This window comes from Lacerta agilis, chromosome 2 (assembly GCF_009819535.1).
Source record: "Lacerta agilis isolate rLacAgi1 chromosome 2, rLacAgi1.pri, whole genome shotgun sequence".
NCBI lineage: Eukaryota > Metazoa > Chordata > Lepidosauria > Squamata > Lacertidae > Lacerta > Lacerta agilis.
Window position 1 is genome coordinate 93,288,298 of NC_046313.1, and position 17,683 is coordinate 93,305,980.

The following is a 17,683-nucleotide window of genomic DNA, read 5'->3' on the forward strand; positions in this document are numbered from 1 at the left end:
ACACATACACACATAGAAAAAAACATTTTTTCCCTGCGAGTGAGAATGACATGTGATGCGAGAGTAGAAGCAGCTTCTGTCATAACAAAAGGAATATGTTATTATTTATTGGACAAACATCAGTACATGGAACTGGGATTACAATATTGGGCGACAAATGCCATACAGGATTTTATAAATATTGCAGGAAGATAACACTGAATTTATTCCACGATAAATAGTTACAAAACTCACATCTTGCAAAGGAGAATTGGTGCTTGCTTTCTGTTTGGCTGCACTTGATCCAGCTCCCGTTGAATTTCAAAGAAGGTGTAAGAGCAGTCCACTATATATGACCTTGAATCTGACCTTCAAGGAGTCATCACAGATCACAAGAGACAAGAAACTGGACAATAGACAGTTAGGTGCAACATATTGGACTCTGCTGCTGAAGCAGACTAGTTTTTTGTAAGCAGTCAAACATTATTATAACTGGAACCTGTTAAGTGTCATTTAATTTTCAGCTTTAATTTTTTATTTTTAAATCATTTATTTATTTAGTCATTTATTTAATTTATTTGTTGTTGTAAAGTCGTTCAGTCGTGTCCGACTCTTCGTGACCACATGGACCAGAGCACTCCAGGCACGCCTATCTTTCACTGCCTCCCGCAGTTTGGCCAAACTCATGCCAGTCGCTTCAAGAACACTGTCCAACCATCTCATCCTCTGTCGTCCCCTTCTCCTTGTGCCCTCCATCTTTCCCAACATCAGGGTCTTTTCCAGGGAGTCTTCTCTTCTCATGAGGTGGCCAAAGTACTGGAGCCTCAACTTCAGGATCTGCCCTTCCAGTGAGCACTCAGGGCTGATTTCTTTAAGGATGGATAAGTTTGATCTTTTTGCAGTCCATGGGACTCTCAAGAGTCTCCTCCAGCACCATAATTCAAAAGCATCAATTCTTCGGCAATCAGTCTTCTTTATGGTCCAGCTCTCACTTCCATACATTACTACTGGGAAAACCATAGCTTTAACTATACAGACCTTTGTCGGCAAGGTGATGTCTCCAGTTTTTAAGATGCTGTCTAGGTTTGTCATTGCTTTTCTCCCAAGAAGCAGGCGTCTTTTAATTTCGGGACTGCTGTCACCATCTGCAGTGATCATGGAGCCCAAGAAAGTAAAATCTCTCACTGCCTCCATTTCTTCCCCTTCTATACTGCCTTATACCCAGGGGTCTCAGGGCAATTCACAGAATAAAGTCCCCAGCCAATTTACCTACATCCATAAGATGAACCATGATTGGCTAGAATTCTATGCAGTTGTTCAGTAAGAAGTAAACCCATTGCTGGCTTCCAGTTTTCTGTCCAGAGTGCATTAGGTCTGGGTTGAATTCTACTTTTAAATCTATATGTTAATTGGATTTAATAGAGCCGAGCCAAAAGGCTTTTCGTTTGGATAATTCTTGAAATGCAAAAGGTGTGCTTTCAACCTCCACAACCCCAATATTATCTATTATTATTATTATTATTATTATTATTATTATTATTATTATTATTATTATTTTGTCAAAGGTGCAGAGACTAGAAAGAAGTGAGAGGAGAAAAGTGCCCCAAAGCTAGTTTTTAATGCCACTTGTGCAGCCCCCTAAACTAGCCCACAGGATACAGCTCAGGAAAGTCCTTGAGCTGTGGGGGTAAAATAACCATCTCATTTGCAACTGTTGAGAAGCTCTCCAGCCAGACTGCTTAGATGGACTCTCTGTAAGCCCCTTCCTGCCCATGTGACTGACAGTTGCTCCATCCAAGCCCCACACCCATCGGTCTTCTTGACGAGTAGGGCTGCCTTTCTTAGAAACAAACTCTAGCTGCTTCAGTAAACTCAAACATGAACAACTTTATTGAAATACAGTAAGACAGGGAACCCTGCTTTCTCCTAGGTTGGAGAAACCCAGCCAGATAGGCGGGGGATGATGATGATGATGATGATGATGATGATGATGATTGGCCCCCAGGCCCACATTGGTTTCCTCCTCCCACACACTTTCAAGCACTTCCTCTTAAAACAGGAACTAACTGTATACACGCCGTAAGTCATACTGGCTGCATGGAAGGCTTGCAGATAATCCAGGTCCAGTCTTGATTTCAATGGTGTCATGCAAATACACAACGGCCTGATAGTTGACTTGATCAGGATCTTTGTTTTTCAGATAGCTGTTCAAATACCACCCATTTCATTTACTTTTAATTTTCACTTTGTGAAAACAGGAGCTTCCAGATGTTGCTGAACCATGACTGCCAACAGCATGGTTAATAGTCAGGGATGATGGGAATTGTAGTCCAGCATTCTCAAGGAGAGCCACAGCTTCCACGAGTGGTCAACAACGTTCAGATTGGGCACAGCTGATCACGTGTCTCTTCCTTTATACAGAATCACTGCCAGATGAATTGCAGTTTTTGGTCTGGACTGTTCTTAGCGTCGTTATGTAGTTTCTTCAAAAAACCCAACTTTTTAACTAGAAAAGATTTTTTATATATATATAAAATCATTTTAGCACTAAGTTGGCTGATTCTGGCTGCAAGTCAAATCTGACACTACACAGCAGAGGAAACAGAGACTGCCGTGCTCATCTTTTTAGTTTTGTCAGTGTAAGGGAATGCTGGACATTACACAACCTGGGAGGCTGCAGACTAAGCAAAGGCTCCTGGACCTCATTATCTTCACCTCTTTTGCTTGGAATGTACAAGTAATCCTATGGCAATGTTTGAGCTAATTGGACTCTGAGAGGATGAAAATCAATTAGAAGAAGACTGGACAACCCAGTGTTATTGTTTTTTCCTAGCTATCCGTGGAGGTAAACTACAACAGGAAATCCAGATAATACTCAGCAGGCTAATGTACACACATAATACTCCCAGGTACTGTAATTTTTCATGCTTTGGGGGCTGGTGATTTTCATTAGGAGAGCTAAATGGCTGGGGATGGTAGTAAAGAAAATTTTGGTTACACTTTAGCTGAACTTCTCTTTATTGATATTTATTTGTGAGCAGCTTAATAGCTTGCTTTATTGCTGTTTAGAATCACATTAAGCAGGCAGAGGGGTACATCCTACCCAAGCACGGCATATCTGTGTGCTGTAATTTACTCATAAGTATTATTAATACAACTCAATGTGAAATTGATAGGAGTGCCATCGAAGAACGCATATAATATTAATAAAGCGCTGCGAAAATGCATATTGGTTTAATGCAAGAGATGTTACAGCATACAGCATCTTTAGAAAAATAAGGGGAAATGTTCTTTATTTAACATGGCACAAACCTCTTAGTATATAAATATAGAGAATGGGAAAAACCCACCCAAAGCTACATTCTTTTAAGGCTGCAATCCTGTATGCACATACCTGAAGTCACTCCCATTGAACTCATTGGAACTTACTTCTGAGTAGACACCCAGAAATAAGGTTGTGCTATACAGCTGCAATCCTAAACACAGTTGCTAGGGAGGAGACTATACTGAACTGAGTGGGACATACTTACTTCTGAGTAGACATGCTTATGATTACACTGCACATTGCATGGGTTACAATGGGATATAATTAAGTCTTTAATCCTATACCTGCATACCAGAGAGCAAGCACTGCAGAGCTCAATGGGACTTTTGAGTAGACAAATCTTTGAGGCATAAAGTGTTTTAACTTTGCAGGGATTGTTTTCACCACGTTCAAACTTCAAACTTACTGATACTATCTTACTTCCTACTACGTAGATGTCAGAAGCAGAGACAGACAAAGTGAAAATTAGAACAACACCGAGCTTTGAAAATGACCAGCAAAATACTTCAACGTTGTTGAAAGAAGGTGAGTTGTACTGTTTATCACTGGAAATACTTCCTAATAACAGTAATACTCCACAACGCAGTCTAACTCAACAGTGGTTAACTCCTAACTCTACAGCAGTGGCAAGTGCATTTTGCTTATTCTGGGGCTTGGCCTAAAGTTTAGAGAGTCCTGTTTTTCAGTAATCAAATTTTTCATCCTGAGTATATATAAAAACAAAAAAAATCTAAGGAAAGTTTCAGGTGCCCTATTGGAAGTGGGCCTAGTTTCTAGATCTAAATGTTAGCCATAGTTGCCACCCATCAGTCAAAATGAATTTTTGAAGCATCTGACATAAAGTAAGAATGCAGGAAAGAGAAATGGTATCTGCGAAATTGTGCTTGGCAAAAAGTGTATGGCTGGAACACAAATAATGACATTAAAAGATTTAATGGAAGATGGATGCATGTCTTGGTGGCGTTTGGTTTGCTATTGCTCATTTTAATTTGAAAAATACACTAGTATTAGAAGGAGCAAAGGAGAAGAACATGTTTTGTCTCAAAAATACGCAATGTTTCGACATAGCTGCATGTTGTTCTCACATCTGCATGATAATGGAAACAACAGAGTTTTAAACTGTGGCTGCCAAAAGACTAACACATTTAGACTGAGAGGATGACAGCGCTATCCTGGTTGTAAACAGCAGCAGCAATGAACGTTCGTGGTGCACATAGTATGAATAAGTCTTTTGTCTATGAAAAGTAATGTCATGATGTATTTATTTATTTCCAGTATGCAGGGCCAGGTTTAGGTTTGATGAGGCCCTAAGCTACTGAAGGCAATGGGGCCATTTATATAGCAGGTGGGGCCCATTACTTACATCATAGGAGCCTACACAACACAAAACACTGTTGCTGTATGTAGGTTTTATTTTATTTGTTTTTTATCTTATATTTTGGAAATGTACATCCAGTTTTTTTTCTTTTAATTTTTTTGGGGCCCCCAAGTGAGTGGGGCCCTAAGCTATAGCTTGTTTAGCTTATACATAAATCCGGCACTGCCAGTATGTATAGACTGCCTTTCACCATAGACAAAGTCTAGTCTTCAAAATGCCACAGGTCTCTCTTGTTTTTGCAACAGTGGCGTTAGCGCAATTACTCCTGTGAAATAGGTGTACTAACTAAGAGAGCAACTCCCATTATCTTTGCCACTGGAGGGGGAATAGCATTTGGTGGAGGGGTCCACCACTGTAGAGGCTTTCACTGTGCCAATGGCAGGTGCAGCACATGGGAATCTGCTGCTGATGGTGCCCCAAAACAGGTCAGTAAGGCCTAGGGGTTACAATATTGAACTAAGACCTGGGAGACCAGGGAGATCTCCAATCAGCCATAAAGCTCACCAAGTAAACTTTGGTCAGCCATTGTCTCCCAGCGTAACCTACCACACAGGTTGTTGTGGAGGTGTAGAACTATGTATGCCACCTCGAACCCCTTTGAACTGTTGGTCCCCCACCCCTGATGAATGTACAGCCCTCTTAGCATTGCAGATCAGAGTGGTCATCAGTAACACTTAGCTGTTTCCAGTTTGCTTAGTTTGTAACGTGAAATGTGCAGTGTACCACCACTGGATACCAGCGTGTCTTACCTGGAAGCTTTTCCTGGATGCCTAATCCTAGGCGAACAGAGGCTGGTTTGGGCTTATTGGTCTTGAAATACACATGACTTGTTTTAGGAACATACTGAATAAGAGATTGGTCCATCCAGCTCTTCAGGGTTTCAGATACGGGATGCATCCAGGCCTACAAGGAGATGCTGGGGATTGGACCTGGGACTATCTGCATAAATGGCAGAAGCTCCACCTCTAAGCTTTGTCTGTTCCCATAGTTCTGTGGTGTGATGGGAAAGGGAGATGTAGTTCTGGCTTCTCTATAGACAGCAAGCTACCAGTCATCAATGCGAAGGCAGGGATAGAACCAGATGATTTGGGGGCACTGGGTGTCTTAGGAAGCAGCTAGTGGAAAGATGAACAGGATTCCCCTCTCTGTTGCCCCAATGTTTTATTAATGGTTTTTATGTTTATTTATTTTTGCTCTGCACCACTTAAAAATATTAGTTTTCAGGTCTCTCAGCAAAAAGAGTGAGTTGCATAGTAGAACCTGATCCTGTCTGCAAAAGAAAGAAAGCAGTATGTTCTTTTAGCGTCCAATTTTAAAGAAAGTTATTTTTATTCCTGGTTTTGTATTGATTACTTGTGCCTTCTAAAAACAACAACCGTGAACCACACAGTGGAAGAAATATGCCATAAAGATATGTCGTAGTAGCGCTCTTTATATAGTGCCTTGCGCCCTCAGAGCTTCCAAAACATTTTGCAAAATAATACGTTATGTGCTGCGAGTGCCATCATTGTGTGCACTAGTAAGAGGTTGTGATCTTTATAATGTATCCATTAAGTGTTTATTGGCTATAAGGTCATAACCCACTTAATCCGTGGAGGAAATGCTGATCCGAACACAGAGGGATATTTATCCATGCACTTTTCGAGGAGGTTGTTTGATATTTGATTCCAGTAGCATCAGCCCCTGGAAGAAGAAGAAGAAGAAGAAGAAGAAGAAGAAGAAGAAGAAGAAGAAGAAGAAGAAGAATCGTAGCCACAAATGTAGGACACAATCCAGCCAAGGTTAAGCCCTTTGAATTCCCATTGGCACAAGCTGCTGTTGCTGGAAGGGCAGATTCTAAATGGGGGAAATTATAGAGACTAGGTGTTTTGCAGTCTGTCTCCTAACAAACCATTGACATGTGTTATTCCAGGGGCGAGCAAAGTGTTCCATTCCAGATGTTGTAGGAAAACAACTACCATAAACCCCAGCTACCATGACCAATGGCCAGGGATTATGGAGGTTGTAGTCCAACCACACATGGAAGGCACCCCTGTGCTATTTTAAAGGAGGGCATGCGGTAGAAAATTTAGGAGGACCAGTAGCATTGGGATTTTTACATATAAAGCTGTCTTATCATTGGTCCATCTAGCTCAATAAGACAACGACTCTTTCCCAGCCATTCATGGAGATTCTGGGGATTGAACCTGTGACTTTCTACATGCGATGCATATGCTCTGCCACTGAGCTATGACCCTTCCTGACAAAATGTGGTGACCTGTGGACACTGTTGGAGCTTTTGGGAAAGTGTGTGCATGCAGCCAGTCATTCAGAGGAAAGAGGCAGGTCTTTTCCTCGTTTTTAACCAGCTTGCTTTCTTAGTTAACTGAAGTTTGGAGCGGAGATGTATTTTAGCAAAAGATTGCTGGTGGCAGAGTTACTTATTCATGGGAGCATCAGGTAAAATATTTAAAACACAAATTGTGTAACCTTAGGTGGCTCCTCTCCACTTTAAAAGATCCGGGCAAAATGTGACCGAAAAGTGATGATGCCAATCCCAGAGGGCTAAAGTCTCTGGAAGATGCCTTGTCAGCTTCAGGCCTATGATCAAGTGAATTAATCAATGCAACCCTTCCTTTAAGTTGTAAAAAAGCAGATTTAAAGACTCCCTTCCAGTGGGCACAGAGTCTATCAAATGTAGCATACTTCCAGCTTGCTGCTATTAATTGCAGTTTTATAAGCTGAGTGGCTCTTGAACTCTGCAATGCAATCTCCTGGGAAGGGAAGGATTTCAAATGCACTCAGAGAAACAATGTTACAGTAACTTGGGAGGAAATGCTTCTGTTAGGACAGCACCAGACAGACAGCTGTGCTGTCCATCCTGATAAACAGCAGGAAAATTAACATTGAGCTCAGTTTACAAGTTTTGTAGTTGATGCCTGTTGCCGGTTTACACTTCATCTATGGTTTGTTTCTGCTCTTCTGGGAGTGGAGAGAAAGAGCATTGCCATGATGATGTATTTATTTTGATGATTCAGCAAAACTTATATACCACTTAATTACCAATAAAAACAGCAACCAATTAATTAAATTTCTAAAAGTTTCATATAATGCAAAATGGCTTTGCGCTTTCTCCTCTTCCCTCCACATCCCTTTTTTTCTTTTGTGCTATGTCCTTTGGGATTGTAAGCCTGTGAGCAGGGACTGTCCTATTCCAACTGATTGTGTGTAAGCTGTCTTGGGAGCTTTTTTTGGCTGAAGAGTGGGTTAAAAGTGCTATGCACGTGTGTGTGTGTGTGTGTGTGCACGCGCACACACGCTTATCTTCCTCTTTTCCAAAATATGAAATGCTGCTTTCTCTCTTCATTTGACTTCCCAATACTGGCTGTCTATTTTAAATAATGTTTCACTCTTAAAACTCTTTTGGCTCCATCTAACTCTCACTGAACAGCTCAGGAATTACAGCATGGGTAGGGAACCGTCAGGACGCTCCCCAGGCTGCACTTTCTCCTCAGCCACGCCTTTTGTGCTTTTGCTTGGCTGGAACATGCATTGGATGTGAGGAATTCAAATATGCTATTATTTATGTGATTGGAGAACATTTAGCTTGGTAAGTCTACGTTCCATGAAGCAGCACATAAACTGCTGCCAGAAAATCAAAATAACAATAATCTTACCTTCTGAAAATGTCAAATAATGCATAATAATAATAATAATAATAATAATAATAATAATAATAACTTTAAGCACTTGGCAATCATTTTTTAATGATTTCTATGCAATTTTACACACAATTTATTTACCAAGCAAAACTAAATTATATTAATCTGACCCAAAATATCTTTCGAATTCCTAAGTCGTGTTACAACTTTATCGCACCCCTCCATTTGGGAATTTGAAAGTTGAATAATTCAACATGCCCTACTGCCGCATGCTCCCTAAATTTGTTCTGGGCTTTCCCCCAACCGTCTTGAGCAGACGGGTGGAGGGTGGGAGCGCATGGGTGTATGGGAAGCAGAGACAAAGCGGAAGTTCTATTGCACAAATAGAAATCCCTACACTTGCTTTGTTGGTTATACTGCCCATAGGTTTGTGTGTTTCCTTTTTCTTTCCATTTCCCAGGCTCTGAGCCAAACTACCTGTACATCTGATGCTAAATTTGTCTCCTTTGTGTGCGTGTTTTTTTTAAGAAATGTAAAAAGTGCCTCTACGCTCCCCACTCCTGATCAGGTCCAGTGCTCCAGGGTACAGATGGGGATTTAGCCAGCCCACTTGCCATGGTCCCTATGAAAATCTTCCATACCCTGGGATCATACTCCCCTTCTTTGTGGCTAGGAACCAGTGGGAGGGGGGATTCCCCTTGTTGTGATTTTACATAGCCGATGCTGGTTAGGCTTGGCTAGTGTGATTAGTATAAATCACATGAGATGTCTGAGAAGAGTGTGGGAATGGAAGACTGTCTTATCTCTTCCATCTGAGCGTGTTATTGTACTGTATTTTCACTTTTGCAGTATGCAATTGCCTGTTTTGCCAGAGCTTGGAGAACACAGACATGATTATGGACTCTCTGTATAGAATGTAAATATTGTAAAACGTAGTTTAGATCTATGGATGTTTCTTTCTTCTTGCTGCGTGATGCTAGAAGACTTGTGTGCGTGTCGCAGAAAGGCACTCTGGACTGAAGGGACATGCCATTCCAGAGACATGCCTACCGGGAGACGCTCGGAGGTCCTGGGGGTCACTGTCTCCCCAGCGCATCTGCCCACACCCCTCAGGGCCACTACCCCTCTGGCACAAAGGCATTGCATTATGTCTTCAAAGGACAGCACCCCAGAAACCCCAGTGCAACTAAAGTATTCCCCGCTCCATAGGAACAAGCCTCTGCTAGCGATGACTGGGCCCTTTTTTAAATGATATGCATTACATAGTGATGCACATCTCAGCTACTGAGATGGAGCTGTAGCTCCTATATAAGGCTCAGTCCTGAAAGGAACTGCTTCTGAAGCAACATCTGGGCTCTCTTCACATGCCTGAGCCTTGCATGGAGCTGTCCAGTGTGCTTTTCTCTGGCCTTGCCTCATCTCAGCTTGCATTAAAACACCGTCTAAGCTCTCATTTGCAAAAACATTTCGCCCTTTCCAAATCATTAACCTTCCTTAGTAATCTTGCCATTTCCAGCAGAACAAGGAACCAGAGGAGGCCTGAAATAACTAATCTTCCCAGTAGAGTATTTCTGTTCACACAGGTTCCCTGATAATACCTGTTTCAACTTTTTATAATGGTAGGCTTGGATAGTAAGATATGGGAGGAAGTTTGGAGAAGGAAAGCTTTTCCCCCCGCCCACATTTTGAAATATTCTTCACATGCATGGAAGTAGCGGTTCGGATGACGCTTAGCTGACCTCCCATCACCAGCATTGCTGAGGCCTAATGGGAGGAGCCAGGGATGCGAGTGGTGCTGTGGTCTAAACCACTGAGCCTCTTGGGCTTGCCAATCAGAAGGTTGGCGGTTCAAATCCCCGCGATGGGGTGAGCTCCCGTTGCTCTGTCCCAGCTCCTGCCAAGCTAGCCGTTCAAAAGCACACCAGGGCAAGTAGATAAATAGGTACCACTGCAGCGGGAAGGTAACCCACATTTTCGTGTGCTCTGGTTTCCACCAAGGTGTTCCATTGTGTCAGAAGCAGTTTTGTCATGCTGGCCACATGACCCAGAAAGCTGTCTGTGGACAAACACTGGCTCCCTCGGCCTGAAAGCGAGATGAGTGCTGCAACCCCACAGTTGCCTTTGACTGGGCTTCACCATCCAGGGATCGTTTACCTTTTACCTTACTGGAAGGAAGATGGGAAGGTCAGAGTGGTGACAATGCCACTGACTGCTACTGTACGATACAGCTGCACCCCATTCCACATTATTCAGGAGACACTTTTAGGAGGCTTGTGGTGCAGGGAAGGAGACTAAAAACATCTCTCTGTACACCTATAACACTGTAGTACTTAGAAGAGGATACACTGCAACTAAGTGAAGGATCAACCAACATTTACAGGCACAGTATTTTCAAAATTGGCAGAGATGAGGCTTAAAAGGTTGTTGTTGTTTTCTTTTCATTATGGGAAATCGGGATGAAATAGACCACACACCACTATGGGAGCCATGTGTGATTCAAAGCTGCTGATGCTGCTATTGTTGTTGTTATTTTGTCACTTTTGACGTGGAAGCATCCCAAAGCAACTTGCAATCTAAGAAGAGAAGCAGCAAGTAAACAAATATAAGAACAAAAGTAAAAGAAGAACCTGAAACTGACAGAGAGAGAGAGAGTGAGAGTGAGAGAGAGAGAGAGAGAGAGAGAGAGATGGAGAGAGAGAATGAGAGAGGGAGAGAGAGAGAAGGAGAGAGGGAGAGAGAGAGAGGAGAGAGGAGAGAGAGAGAGAAGGAGAGAGAAAAAGGAGAGAGAGAGAGAGAGAAGGAGAGGGAGAGAGAGAGAAGGAGAGGGAGAGAGAGAGAAGGAGAGGGGGAGAGAGAGAGGAGAGGGAGAGAGAAAAAGGAGAGAGAGAGAGAGAGAAGGAGAGAGGGAGAGAGAGAGAAGGAGAGAGAAAAAGGAGAGAGGGAGAGAGCTCTAACTCATTCTACTAAAAAGACAAGGGAAGAAGTAGTTGGGTGTTTTGGGCTTCTCTGGCCAATTTTTTCTCTCTTAAAGGCCTCATGGCTGACAATGCATCTTTGTACTAATTACTAGCACAAATTAGACTTCACTTCAGCTTTGCTGGAAAATCCCTGCAAGCAGTTTGAATAGGAAGGGGAACACTTTCTTTCGACATTGATGGAATGGCTCAGGTGCCAAGTTTCTTCTGCGAGATTCCAGAGATTACTTAGTGGACACAGGAACACAATTTAGCAGTGTTGCCGCATCTATAATTAAGAGGTAAATTTGTAGCCTGGATTCTTATATTATTTAATCATGAATTACTCTCTAGACTATAAATAATAAAGATGATATTAATCTCTTACCATTAAAACAAACCAGTCTGAAATAAAACTCGTGTGTGTGTGTGTGTGTGTATGTGTGTGTGTGTGTGTGTGTGTGTGTTGTGTGAGATTGAACTTTTGCATCAGGCTCCGACACCGACTCTGTCTAAATCTAACCAAACACAGGTGAGGTTGCACCATCATGCACATCACATGGTGGCGGTAAATAAAACTTACTTCTCTGACACTGTTGCACCTGCAAGTAGCCGTCCAGCAGAACTTTTTTCAGTGGTACATGGCCTTTTGTCATCTAGCTAAAAGAGCATTGTTCTGACACCCTGGGAGTCCTACTGTAACAACTTTGTGAGGCATAAAACCACTCAGATCCAGACAGAGCAGGATGTCACAGTTACAGCTAGCCATATGGCTGAATGGGTGGGTCCAGGGAGGGACTGAATGGAGAAGAGGGACACCATAGTCTTGAATGAGGCAGTGGTGTGTCCCCTCCTTAAGATATTAATATCCCAGGATATTAATATTATTAACTTGTTCGTCTTAAATCTGGTGAACCGGGTTCGCGTCTCCGTTCCTCCACATGCAGCTGCTGGGTGACATTGGGCTAGTCACACTTCTTTGAAGTCTCTCAGCCCCACTCGCCTCACAGAGTGTTTGTTGTGGGGGAGGAAGGGAAAGGAGAATGTTACATTAGCCGCTTTGAGACTCCTTCGGGTAGTGATAAAGCGGGATATCAAATCCAAACTCTCCTCCTCCTCCTTTTTTATAACCTGTCCCATCTCACTGGGTTACCCCAGCCACTCTGGGTGGCTTCCCACAAAATATAAAGGGACAAAACAAAACATCAAACCACACCGAAATGTGGTTGCTCATAAGGGAATGCAGTTGATAAATGTTCCCCGCCCCTATGGTTCCCTGCAGAGAATCATAGCTGTACTTTTGCTGGTCTTTGCCCAAAGCTGAGGGACAGCCTATCGAGTACAGTACAGTTCACTGTTGTTGTGCAAAGCCCGCCTGTGCTTATAATTTGGCAGCAACTGAAGCCCTGGCTTGACTTAGGCACTTTTTCCATATGTTCCTGCCTGGGCTTTGTGATACGCTTTATACCAGGGAACATCTCATTCACAAAATAGGTGCAGCAGTAGAACCACAACCCAGGAGTGCACACTTTTCCACAGGCCGCTAGGAGCCATGCCCCAGAGGGGACCTCTGGTAGGGCTGTGATGCACTAGTTTTTAACCATCTTATCTTAAAGCTCAACCATGTAAAAATAAATAAAGTTGAAAACACAGCAGTGGTTTTCCAGTATGATACAGCAGCATTACTTGAATCAGGCCAATTTACCACTTATGATAGCAGTAATGGGGCTAAAAGCCAATAAAAGTGGTCTGTTCGTTCAGAGATTGGCTTTTATGGCTTACTCCAAATATTATCAAGCGAATCAAAAGCTGTCATCATAGTGTCTAAAAAGCCTTCATACCTTGTAAGCAAACAGTGTGACTTTGACAAATAATCATTAATATGCCTGCGTGACGCCAAAGCCAAGAAAGGGGAAGAAAAGGGAAAACCTGATATTTCACTTTACGTAAGTCATTAAAATAATTTTAACTAGATTTAAAATGAAACAGTTTTATGTGTAAAATGGCTTGATTTGTACCTTTCCATCCCATTGGATATAATACTCAGGCAGTGGAAAATGTCTGGGTCCCAGAGCAAAAAAAATAAAAAAATGGGAACTTGGATATCCCTTATAGTATCGCTGCCAATTCTGGAGAGTGCAGCCGGCACTACTGACAGGGCCCTTCCACAGTGACAATGCAGCATAAACAATATTAATGCATGAAGTCTTGTACCTTGCAGATAGTGGCTGCGACAGGGAGAATTGCAGGCACACCCCTTCCTCTTTGCTGGTTAGGGACAGCAGTGTCTTTTCCCAATACAGTACCCTTCCTCCCCTTACTTTTCCAAGCACCTACATTCTTCATTCTTCCTTCCCTATTAGGGATGGAAAGATGTGTCCGTTTTCATAGAATCATAGAGTTGGAAGAGACCACAAGGGCCATCCAGTCCAACCCCCTGCCAAGCAGGAAACACCATCAAAGCATTCCTGACAGATGGCTGTCAAGCCTCTGCTTAAAGACCTCCAAAGAAGGAGACTCCACCACACTCCTTGGCAGCAAATTCCACTGCCTAACAGCTCTCACTGTCAGGAAGTTCTTCCTAATGTTTAGGTGGAATCTTCTTTCTTGTAGTTTCAATCCATTGCTCCGTGTCCACTTCTCTGGAGCAGCAGAAAACAACCTTTCACCCTCCTCCTTTCATTCCTTCATTCCCCCCCCCCTCACACACACTTCATCCCTTCCCTTCTTATGTTTTGGGGGTTTCACCAGTCAGCTTGGTTTTGTTTCAGTTTGAGGGGAACTGCTGTGGAATTTTGGAATCTTGGGAAGTCTCTGATCTGCCCCCAAATCTGTTAATGGTACAATCTGACTCGGAAATGTGAGCACCTTCACCACTTCCCTTCTATTAGCCATATATATATATATATATATATATATATATATATATATATATACACACACACACACACACACACATTTTCAAAAACAAGCAATTAGCCTTGTAATTCAGGATATGCAGAGAGCCGATGTGCTCTTCTAAAATACAGCCTCTTCTCTCTCCATTGTTCCACTGCACATTACTTTCCTCAGATTTCTCCATCAGCCCAAGTTTTGACACTAATGTAATACTTGAAAATATTTTTCCATTTTTCATATTGATATTTTTGACCCGTGTGCTCTGCATTTATTAATGGCAAGTTCCCTTCCTCAAAACATTGTGATAATGGACTGAGAGAGATATGCTTGTTATCCTTAAAAGAACTGCCAACTGTAATGGATGAGAAGATCTGAATATGAGGGGTTATGAGTTTGGCAACACAACCTTTGTCAGAGTTTCATTGCTCCCCTCCTCACTTTCCCAAATCGTTTTGTTGACAGTAACTTCAAACATTGCTATAGGGAGGGAAGGAGAACTTTCAGCTCCAGTTGTCGCAAGACTCCAGTTCCTATCATCCCTGAGCAGACTTTGAGCTGAAGATGGCAGCCATTGTAATTTCCCACAATGCCATGGACTGGCACTATGTCAGGGGCATAGTTTAGAAATGAAAACTGCTGACATGAACACCAGGTACTGGATTGGCTTCAAGGCAAATCCCAATACTGGTAGAACTGGCTAGAGTTTGTAGGGCTGGCAGTTGCCAGAAGCTGGTACTGGGGGTGGGCTCCATAGCTGTGTGAGCTCAGAATGGGATAATACCATCCTTGGTTCCCTGAGCTCATTGGAAGGAGGGAGACCTACAGATGTGTGAAAATAATTGTCCTAACGAAGCTAATTTTAAGTACATGCACATGATCCTATATATGTTTGCTGTTTCCTCCTTTAGCTGCTTATTCATATTATAATTTACTAGAATGTAAGAAGCTTTACAAATAAATAATTGCAGCAAGTGATTAAGGAAGCAGTTTGAACCAGGTCCCCACCAATGCCATGTACACATGTTCTCTCCTTCCTTTCTCTCCAACAAATAGATGTTTTAAGTAGTTTTAATAGTATCCCTTTAATATTGCCATCAAAATTCACCAGAGTTCAAGAGCAGAGCAAATTTACATCTGTTTAAATAATGGACTTGACATTGATATTACATCACAGCTATTTTAAATATAATCATTCTTCATAACACCACCTTCCATGTCACTGCTCGCAAAGAAAGGGCTTGATCCTGCTTCCATCAAAGTCAACAGCAAATCCCCCTCTTTCGCTTCATCAAGAAAGGGATTGAGCACTAAATGTGAGATGCAAAACTGGCCTTGCGTTGACTCTTTGGGCTTGACATTGTTCACTGATGCACTCAGCGATGTTAATTCCCTCCACTTCAAGAATTACTGGATGGATTTCTGTGCTTTGTATTATTTAGCCATTGAATCAAATGATCACAATGGTCTTTCTTCTGTCCGTAAAAACACACGAAGCCACATATATTATTGAGATTCTCTGGGGAGGAAAGGCTAATCAAGTGCAGAGCTTTGCGTTTGCTGGACTTGGGGTGGATTACTCTGGTGCCAGTGCGATGCCCTGTTTCCTGGACTGCCTCTCGCTTCACACTTGGCAGCAGCAGAAATAAAGGCGTGACACCAAGTCCACGGAGCAGCAGCGGCAACAGAAGAAGAAGAGGCAGCTGCAAACATGCGGGGTGGGAGCCATAAAAGAGTGGTGCAAAACTCTTCTCACACAGTGAAACTTCCCTCTTTCCTCCCTCCTGAGCACCTGCAGCTGAGTTGAGGGGCAAGGGAGACTCTTGGGGAATGGGAAAATCAGAAGAATTTAATAGGGCTGCCTTGCACAAGCACAAGTGCCTGCTTGTACCTGCAAGGCATCATTGAGACCAAGCCAGCGGCAGCAGGAACAGGGTTTTCCAGAAGCACAGGTGCATCTGCCCACTGCTGGCTTTTTGCTGCTCTTCTTCCCCCAGCTGTTCTGGAGTCTTCAGCAGGGTTCTTATCAACACACAGGAAGCAGAAACTTGAGAATCCTGTTTTACTCACCATTCCTAGGTTGCCCCTTTTCATATATCAGCTTCAGTAAGAAATGCAAGATGGATATAGAGCTTGTTGCTATGGATCACACGGAGAGTTCACATAGGCTGTGATTCAGAGAAGTCAGTTGTGTGCAAGAGAACTGTACTTGTTGAGTGAGGGGGATGTAGGAGTGAAAATACAGACATTTCTATTTGCGTACATGATTTCCTTTGTTTCTTCAGATGCATAGAATCATAGAATTGTAGAGTTGGAAGAGACCCTGAGGGTAATCTAATGAAACCCTTTACAATACAGGGATCTCATGTAAATGACTTTTGAATTGCAACCAAGAGTAAGAGTTGAAGGGCCACCACTCAGTGGCTAAACATCTGAAGAAGGACCAGCATACCAGCAGGTAGGGGCTCTGTCCGGAAACCCGGAGAGTTCCTGCCAGTTTGTGTAGACAATACCGAGCCAGAAGGACCAAGAGCCTGACTCAGTATAAAGCTTCTCCTTATGTTTCTTGTGTTTCAACTTGATTATACTTAGGGAGGGCGGGGGGGAGGAAACCATGCCAGAGGCTAATTCAGATTTTTAAGAGGGGGTGTTGATACCTGACTGTTAAGCACCATTTCTTAAAATGTGCACCCTAGTCTCTCACACTTTGCTCTTCTTAATATGGAAAAAAAATTCAGTAGCTGGCACTGATGAGCTGAGATTACCAAATTTGCACATGATGCTTTAGAATTTATTTCCATTCCTCCATCAGAAACACCTGGCCTTGTGCTTATTTAGGAAACCATTTAGCTTGGATGGTGGGGGGGGATGTCTCAAGTGCTCAAATGGAATGGAATGGTGGTTATCAGAATGAAGGATGTGATGATGTACCCTGCTCTCTGTGCTGGGTTGGTGATTTTGTTGCACCTGTGGTTTGTTCTTTATGCCATTATTTGGAAATGTAATCAGGCAGGCACCACCAGTCCCTGTTTATGACTTTGGCTCCATGCAAACTGACTCAGTTATAGGACCCAAAAATGTTGTTTTTCTCAGTCTGGTATCATCCACACTCATTCTCCACTGGATACTTTCAATACAGGTTGATTCTAGATTTTGCTGTCCACATGGATAGGTGTGGTTACTTAATACACATTCCCCGATTAGGTTATCCACACCTTTTTCTCCCTGCACATGTTGCAGCTGAATGAAGAAGGAAGTGGCAATTGTGATCTTGGTAGATGCCCACCCACAACACCATTGGGCAGGTGTGGATACTTGCCAGGAGCATCTGCTTTCAAATGGACACATTATGGGGTGATGCAGAACCAATCTGCTGTCTGCTTTCATTTTTGAAATAAAATGAGCTTCTTGTGAAGCACTTTTCAGGGGCAAAAACAAAAAACAAAAACACAGTGGATCTAGATTGTGTATATAGAAAAATCAGCCTCCGTTGATTCTAGAACAAAATGTG

General features: G+C 42.6%; 1 protein-coding gene across 1 annotated transcript in view; it reads left to right on the forward strand.

Moving 5' to 3' along the window:
• Window positions 1-2,566: 2,566 nt before the first annotated feature.
• MDFIC2 (MyoD family inhibitor domain containing 2) overlaps window positions 2,567-17,683 on the forward strand; it is a 44,443-nt gene continuing 29,326 nt past the window's right edge. Inside the window, exons 1-2 of the mRNA XM_033142571.1 lie at window positions 2,567-2,888; window positions 3,739-3,829. Of these exons, the coding sequence (XP_032998462.1) occupies window positions 3,739-3,829 (91 nt within the window). The 5' untranslated portion in view covers window positions 2,567-2,888. The remainder of the gene's footprint in view (window positions 2,889-3,738; window positions 3,830-17,683) is intronic.